Source organism: Schistosoma mansoni, chromosome 1, assembly GCF_000237925.1.
Source record: "Schistosoma mansoni strain Puerto Rico chromosome 1, complete genome".
In the NCBI taxonomy this organism is placed as follows: Eukaryota; Metazoa; Platyhelminthes; class Trematoda; order Strigeidida; family Schistosomatidae; genus Schistosoma; species Schistosoma mansoni.
In genome coordinates this window covers 40,395,467-40,404,304 of record NC_031495.1, presented here as the reverse complement: position 1 = coordinate 40,404,304, position 8,838 = coordinate 40,395,467, and the positions used below count along the sequence as shown (strand labels likewise).

Below are 8,838 nucleotides of genomic sequence, written 5' to 3'. Positions count from 1 at the left end.
ACAAGCTATTGTGGGAGACAACAAACCAGATTCCAGCGGAGGAAGAAGCGCTGGGAGTGGATAAGACACACTTTGGGGAAATCACCCACAAGACAAGCCCTCACATGGAGTCCTGAAGGCCAAAGGAGAAGAGGAAGACCGAAGAACACATTACGCCGAGAAATGGAGACAGACACGAGAAGAATGAACACAAACTAGATAGAACTAAAAAGGAAGGCCCAGGACAGCATGGGTTGGAGAATGCTGGTCGGCGGCCTATGCTCCATTGGGAGTTACGGGTGTAAGTAAGCTTAGCTTTTTCATTTGAACACCGTAAATCTATGAAGTCACGAGGCAATCCCTAAAAATTCCTAGCGAAAAGTTTATTTTGTCAAAAAACCTGAAATACTGGAAAACTAATTTTTTGTTAATATTTTTTAAAAGTTTAATACAATTCATTAACAGGGTCAGTTCCAAACAAATAGCTCCAAGAAGGGGGAATAGACCAGTCAAGATTTGTGTTTTTAACTCCACGTTGTGCTCTGAATTGTAACCAGCTATCCAAATGTTGCACAACATAAAGTGCATCTCCACTGTTATCACCCTCAGATGTAAAAAGATTTAACAGACAAACAGATATTTCTTCATGTTTGAGTAATTCTTCAAATAAATAACTTGCAATTCCACACCCAGGTAAATAATAAACAACAGATAATTTACAATCTAAATGGTCGGTGTACGTCTTAAGGGGATGCCAACCCAGTTCGTCAAGGCGTTTACGATCGGAAGCACAGAATGACGACGACAAAGCATACTGTAGTGGTGGAGAGTTTAGTTCCTCATCCTGTAAAAAGAACGGGATAGTGAAATAAATGAGTAGCATACAAGATCACAGAATTATTGGTGATTGTGTTGAATCTGTTTTCAAAACAGATTAGAGGTACCAGTAATTTTATAAAAGTGATTCTTATCGAAGCTACAAGTAACCGAAGCAAGGGAAAGAGGCGCGCTGAGATGAAGTAGTTTTAGTTTTCTAAGTGGGTAGTGCCCAAGGTTTACCAATTATTTTAGTTAGTATAATAAGGTTTGGAGGTTGAGAATGACTTTATCAGATCGATAGTCGTTAAATTTTCAAGATAGCAACTTTTACCATTAAAATAATAAAAATTCCTGCATTGTGAATTAGAATGTATATAAACGAGCAATATTGTTTTCAATTAGATCATTCTTGGGTTTAACTCTAATGTGTAAGAATATTTGTGTAGATATATGGAATTCACAAACCAACCAAGGAAATTTATGAGCTAGTGATAACATTGGAGTAGACTATAAATAAACAAGTAAAATGTACTAATTGTGATACGAATAGAAAAGGGCTGAATCAGTGTTTTATAATAGGAGGTAAGTCCATTACTTGAAAAAATAGACACTAAAATAATAAGAACAACACATGTAAGCGAACAATGGTTTTCAATTAGGTTGTCATCAGGCTTTACTCTAATACACATGAATATTTATACGAAAATGTTAGACCAATCAAGGCTATTTGAGTCAATAATCACAATGAAATAGAATACGTCACCAAGAATAATAGTTAAAAGTACAAGTTGATAGTGGGAAGACAGGTGTACTGATAGTAGTAAGAATATTAAATTACGATAACGAAAGTCTTATCAATAGTTAAACATAGGAAATAGGAGGTCAAACGTGGATAAACAGACTAGACTAGAATCACAAAACATTAAAATTATTACGCAATAAGAAGTATATAAGTAAGTAGATAGTGAAATAATATTTATTACAAACTATAAAATTACGTAGTGTTTGGATAGTTAGTGAAGCGCCCATTTATTAAAAGGGGAGTGAAGGAAAGAAAACGAACAAAAAGTATGGAAATTTACTAGATTCACAGAAACCCTATTAACCTGAAGTTTGCAGATATCATAGTGCATTTTACCATGTACCGAGAAAAACTGTCTTAAGGGATAGCGTCAATTTTTGGCATGAATGCACACAAAATGTGACTAAATAATGGGACTATCAGATAAAACAGGGTATCTGTTTCTCTATCTCAGTAAGAGTGTACTGAGTAGTAGCTTATTCGGTGCTACTCAACCGGTGTGAAATATGTAGAATATGAGCAGGCAGCTAATGTCTGATTATAAATAACAACTAAGTACTGTACGTATTTGAAGCCACATAGTGAGGATACTAAACTGGTCGGTGAGGTTACACACAGAGTCCAAGGGACAACTGTTTGAGGCCGGTCACGCACTGTCCTTCTGTGGGGGATTTTTGACGTGTTAGCTCCGTTCTGCAAAGGGCCTTACCGCCGGAGACGGAAATCCGTGGGATAAGGCGAGGTGTGACATTTTTAGGGTCGACCTTTTTTAACCCCTTCCTTTCTTGTGAGAAGGCAGCATCGCTGTTTTGCTGCTTGTCCGAGGTGAACACCTTACTGTTGTCACACCCCTCAACAGTCAACAGGACGACTTCGCCTTCAGACCTCGAGTTGCCGCTTTCAGTCTTGCCGTTCTGCAATCGACCTGCCTTGCATGGTAGAACCCACAGGAACATACGTTCCCAATATAACTCGGCTGGATCATCACGATAGGCAAGCCCGGCCACCACGTCAAGGTAGCAGCTACGGTCGGTCGAAATACCACTGGGTAAGTAATGCAGTTGTTAGGATACGGGTACTAGGTAAGGATGGCGAATCGATTGATGAAGTAGTGAAACTTCATCAGTTGAGATGGCTTGGACACGTGTTACGTATGCCCAACCACCGACGTGCGATGTTTTATGGTGTAAGAGTAGGTTGGGAGAAAGCTAGGGGCGGCCGGACCGAAACGTGGCGCAAATCCATGAAGTCACTGACAAGTGGACTAGCCATGTTGGTAGGTGTAGACTACCAGGTTGAGATCCGCGAGATGATAGCAATCGATGGTTAGAGACCTTGAATGACATGGCTGAAAATCGTTTGCAATGGCGAATGTGCATCCACTCTTTGAGTTCCACCAAATTCTAATCTTCCGAATTCTTCATGTCTCTATCTTTTTTCTCTTTCCAAATTTACTTCATTGGATTATACTCCTTCAATAACATCTTCAAACCCTAATCTTCCACATAATGCTTATACTCTTACTACTTCTACCACTATGGGATTTGAATCGACAACTGCATCTCTGTGCTAATATGGTATGGCAACTCGAACTGATGTATGTACGTACGAAGTTCTACGTTGTGACTGACTGACAGTGGTAGTGGTTGGCAATAATACAGATAATACGGAGTGCTAAAAATAATAGTTATCGAAGTTTCTAAATTAGCTTACGGTATTTTTATTCCACGAACAAATATTTTGGTCATGAACCATCTTCCATGGCTAGTTTTTTATATTGCTTTTGGTACTGTTATTTCTTCCATAACTTTGGAATTCGTCTTGATAATTTCGTTTTTCTGATGTGGTGTGGCAACTTGAACTAATGAAGATATGTATTAGATTCTATGTTGCAAATGCCTGACTGAGTGTACGGGGCTAGTGTGTGATTGAAACACTCAAATAAAGGCCGCTGGGGTCAACACACATAAAAGGCTTAACAACTGGTTTTGTATACTAGTCATTTACTTGAAAACACCAGAAAAACGGGGGAGATCATATCACGCTACCTTGATGATTTTCTAACTTACGATTTTTAAATACGAGTAAACATAAACCGTCGAATATGTCCAGTAAATGATTAGATCTGGATAGAAAATAGGCAACTTACTTTAAGGATAGTCGCAAAGCTACTTGAAAGTAAAACCACAGTTTTAAACTTCATAGATTTCAGGAAGGTCACAAGCTCCTTGACATGCCTTCGTTTGGAACCGGTAAAGGGAGGGGCTCGGATTTGCAACACAGCTAGCTGAAGTTCGCGACTGGCATAAATCTTCAAAGGAGAGGAACAAATAATTTTCATTTATGGTAAGGTATCCAGGTTTAGGAATCGCAAAGGAAAAGTTTTAAGGTGTTTATACGAATTGAAGAGTTCCCAATCGATTCTTGCTATGGTAAGGGTACAAACAATGAGTGGATGCCGAGATTGATGTAAGACCCATGAGTCGTAAATTTCCGGAAGAGTGCTGTTTTATGGGAAATATAACATCGGTGTGATGAGTTTTACGGCTTAGAAAAGTCTCGATATATAAAAGCAAACTGGATGCAATATGATCCACTGGTGTAGTAGCAATAGACTATTTGAGAATGAAAGTCCCAGCTCTTCAAAGATTATGCTCTTTGCTTTGAAAATAATTTAGGATATTTCTAAAAGGGTATGGAACATATAAGATCTCAAGAAAAATCATGTATTTGAAACATAGAAAGGTATACGCGTTAGTAATATGTCTCAAAACTTTGAAATTAGTTAATTGTGAATCTGTCATATTAGTTTTTGTAGCATGGGCTAGATTAAAATAGGATGTGAAATTCCCGAAGTTTGAGATAGAGTGCTTTATATTGTGGAACACAAATTAGGATGAAGCTGTGGTGACTACTGAGAAATCAACAATACACGCGGGAAGTTGTAAACACTTATAAACACCCAATATCGGTCTATCGTCTATTTATACCTTTCATTACGAAAGTAAATATGTGACCAACTTTATTAACTAATATCGTTTGTCTCGGAATAATAATTGACAAAAAGCAGGTGATATTAATAAAACAACTGACTGCGAGCTAGTATTCTTATTTGACTTTGATGTGGGGAGCAAGCTAGGAGCTTCCAGTTATGGACTAATTTCCTAGCCCTTCGGAGTATGTCATGAAAAAATTCACAAATCCCTCAAAAGCTATCTATTCAATAAATGTAAAGTTTCCAAACTACAACATGAAATTATCTTAAACAGATCACGTATTACAGACTTTTTAACTACTTAGAATAGCTGGACCCTCTCATTGGAGTACATTCACCCTATGCACATAGCCCTACTACGTTTTCCCGAAATATTCGATAAGTTTATTTATCGAGTCCCCCCATTTGAAACCGTGATTAGCGGCAACTATTGGGCGCCTGATAGCTTCCAGATTACTAATAGGGGAGATCGCTAGCTGTCTGAGTTTGCTTTGCCCTATCTAACTAGTTTTCAATGACGAGTGAAGTACCACAGTAAAATCCTAGGGAATATGCACTTCTTATTGTTTACAGATCCACCTATTACCACAAGCCTTTCAATAGCAGTAAACGAAGAGTGCTAACAGTGAACAGTAGTGGAACTTTATCGGACACGTACCTTCTGGGTGATTTTAGTACCATAGTTTTCACCTGAAAAATACCTTCTTCCCATTAGGGTTCTGCAGCAATAATTGGATACTACCTTGGGTTTTCTTTCTAGACTAACTTCGGGATAATTTGAAACCTCTTTTGTTTATTTAAGACCTGATTTACAAAACGGTTCTTGGATCATTTATCTTTAACTTATCATTCTCTTGGAATGTGCTCAAACATGGGTAATCAAAAGTGCATGCGAATCGAAAAAATGAGCTTCACTTAGCTCGTATGGAAGCTTTAAATTTGAAATCTGTGCAATACATGATTCAGGGAAAATAATCATTACGATTCATGTATTTCATGGTCCCCTTAACCCTAATAGACCACTAACAAATTAGAATACTAAACTTAAAAAAGGTATTAATTTTGCAAAGGCAAGTCCACAGAGAAAACCCACGAGGACATTTTTGTGGCTAAAATCAGTAGATTGTGGAGATATGGGCCAGAAGCTATGTTAAAGACATCTTCCACAGAGTTCTTCGAGGGGAGGCTCGAGGTTCACATGAGCTGCGTACGTACTGAAGGTAAGATCAGTTCTGCTATTACTAACTAATTTGCTTTGTCTTTCAGTTGCACAAGGAACATGACAAGTTATACCTTTCCATTATCAAAATGCTCTTTGAGAACCCAGACGCAGACCTTAAGGGACAAACCATTCACTGATTCCGCCTATCAGTTTTAGGTTTGAGCTGCTCAGTCAGTTTAAAATCTAATAGGCTGTGTTCATTATAACATGGAATAGTTTAAGTTAGTTCGACCATGAATTTAATACCACAAAACATCCAGAAAAAATATATATACCTGTGAAGTTGTCATCAAATTATGAGCATCTCTGGACAATTGGTAAGGATTGGTACCGACTACAGATGGACAGTACTCAAGATTTAAACTACTAATAACATCACAACCTAAGTTATAAATTAAAAGATCACAAGCAAGTTGGGCTACATTGCCGACACCGACACAAGCAACAATAAGGTTATATGAAGAAAAATAATTACAATCGACAGCAGGGAATAAAGAGTCACTGTGAGACGACATGCAAGGAGGTAGCCAGTAAAGGTTTACCTCAGGTATTTCAGTTTGGTTTTCTTTTGCCAGGGATTATAAACCCTAGGGTTGTAATAAACTGAAGACAATTGAAACACAAGAGAGTAGCACAAGTAACGACTTCTACTTGTGTAACAAACGATTGCCAGAACAAAAAGAAAGTAACACCTAGCACTGAAGGCACGTAAAAGACAAGGCAAGAAATATACGCGGGTTTGGAAATACCGATAGGGTTGGATATCAAAGAACCGAGAAAATGTTTTGCAATATCTGAGACAAACCAACCAAACAATATAAACAACTCTTCTACACAGACACTTGATCCGAAATGAAGGTAATAAGATTTGTATACATACAAAAGAACTTCAAGGACAAAAAAGGAAAATCCTAAGTACTGCCCACACTTATTAAGTAGAACATGTGCGGCTGGGACGAGAAGCATTCCGAATGATTCAAACAAATATTTTGTCACTGACTGTACCTTTGCTTTGAATTAGATGTAACTAATGGCAAGTTTCTTTTCAGGCTACTTCTCTTTGAGTACAATGTCAAGTGTTGCTATGGTAATATAACTGGCATGTTTTCAAATGTGAGTTTGTGAGTTTAGCATTTCATTTTAATGTATAATGTGAAATAATTATTTGACGTTTCGCGCAGAAAGAAATATAACAATAAAAAGAATGCCACCATATCTCTTATTTCCCCAACAGATGTTTCTATGTCTTCTTTTATCTCCTCATGATTTTTAGAGTCGGATTCAGATTTGTGTATTAAGGACAGAAGGCCTACGACCTGTGTTAGTTCGTTTCTAGTCAGCTTTTAAAGGTTAAAATGGTTGTGGACGGAATAGAAGAAGCTTTCGCTTAACGGACTTCCGTGTGTAGTAGCAGTGGATCACCAATTCCTCCGGGCAGGAACCTAGGTATATTAATGATAATATAGGGAAAAGATATTGGCAAATCAAAATATGATGTTATCCTTAGTCCTTAAGAATAGGTCAAGTTGCCTCCTAAAGGACTCCTGGGAAGTCTCTTGGACTAGCTCAGTCGGCAGCGAATTCCAGCATTTGATAACTCTTACGGAGTAGAAGTTGTGTCTGCAGTCCGTTCTGCTATGTTGGGTCTCCAGTTTCTGGGTGTTACCCCTTAGGTTAGTATTGCGACTAAGCTGAAGTAGATGTTTAAAGAGATGACCAGAAATGTTAAGGATAATGTAAGCCATTAGAAGGCCACCTCAAGACAGTTTCAGTTTGGAAAGGACAGGAGGCTTGATGGCCTGTGTTAGTCCTGGCAATGATGGTCTCAGCTGATCCAACTTTCTTTTGAAGGAGTCGACGGATGGAGCCTCAACCACGTGCTGAGGTAATGAGTTCCACTCGTTGATTATTCGATGGGAAAGTCGGTAGTCAGCTGACAAGTAATTCGTTCTGGGCTTGTGAACTTTTTTGGAGTGTCCTCGTAGATTTACTGTTTTGGAAGACAAGAAAAATGAGGACATATCAGGTGCAAATTTGTCATTAAGCAATTTGAAAACTGTAATCAAGTTGCCTCTGATTCTTCTATATGACAGCGGGAATAGGTTTAGCTTGGTCAGTCTAGTACCATACGGTAGCTTCGCTATTACGGGAATCAGCCTAGTTGCTGTTCTCTGAACCCTTTCCAAGAGTTCACTGTCTTTTTTTGGGCAGGGGCTAGCTGCTTGTATGTAGTACTCAAGTTTAGGACGTACGAACACTGTACACAAAGTCAGAAACGTTTTAGCGTCGAGATGCCTAAAAGCCCTGCGTATGGACCATAAAGTTCTAAATTTTTTGGCGGCTATTGCACGGCAGTGTGCAGTAGTCTTCAAGTCTTGACTAACGATGATGCCTAAGTCATTGTGTGCCTGGACAATAGATAACTCAGTGTTATTCATCGTGTATGTGTCTGTACCCTGGTGGCCAATATGCATCACAATACACTTGGAAGTATTTATCGGCAATTGCCAGGTTTGGGACCATTCAGATAATCTCTCCAGGTCATTTTGGAGTTCTAGGCTATCGCCTTTGCTTTGTATCGCTCTCCATATGTTGACATCGTCAGCATAGAGTAAGACCGATGACGATAGTAGACGAGGGAGGTCATTTACGTACAGGAGGAATAACACTGGCCCCAAATCTGTACCCTGGGGGACTCCACTAAGCACAGTTTCCCAGCTAGACAACTTGGAGTTCACCCTTACTCTTTGTTGACGCCCGACTAGGAAGTCTTTTATCCACATCAATAGATTGCCTCCAATCCCGACATTCCTTAGCTTATATAACAGCCGGTTATGTGGAACTTTGTAGAAAGCTTTGCTGAAATCGATGTAAGCTACGTCTATAGGTAACTTTTGGTCCTCAAGAGCGCACCAGCTTTCACGAGCGACTAATAAGTTTGTGAGACAAGAGTTACCTGTTCTAAAACCATGCTGCTTCTCCCAGAGGATCCGGTTTTCATCGAGATACTTAAACAGCTCC

At 38.9% G+C, this 8,838-nt stretch overlaps 2 protein-coding genes across 2 annotated transcripts; both read right to left on the bottom strand.

The window, feature by feature from the left end:
* Positions 1-386: 386 nt before the first annotated feature.
* Positions 387-6,332, bottom strand: Smp_126670 (hypothetical protein; the record flags this gene model as incomplete). The annotated part of the gene is made up of 3 exons (XM_018794417.1): positions 387-823; positions 3,750-3,911; positions 6,093-6,332. The coding sequence occupies 3 exons, from the start codon at positions 6,330-6,332 to the stop codon at positions 425-427; spliced, it is 801 nt and encodes a 266-aa protein (XP_018648832.1). The 3' UTR covers positions 387-424.
* Positions 6,333-6,369: 37 nt separating this feature from the next.
* Positions 6,370-6,783, bottom strand: Smp_114590 (hypothetical protein; the record flags this gene model as incomplete). The annotated part of the gene is made up of 1 exon (XM_018794416.1): positions 6,370-6,783. One exon carries the CDS (start codon positions 6,781-6,783, stop codon positions 6,370-6,372), a length of 414 nt encoding a protein of 137 aa, XP_018648831.1.
* Between the last annotated feature and the right edge of the window lie 2,055 nt (positions 6,784-8,838).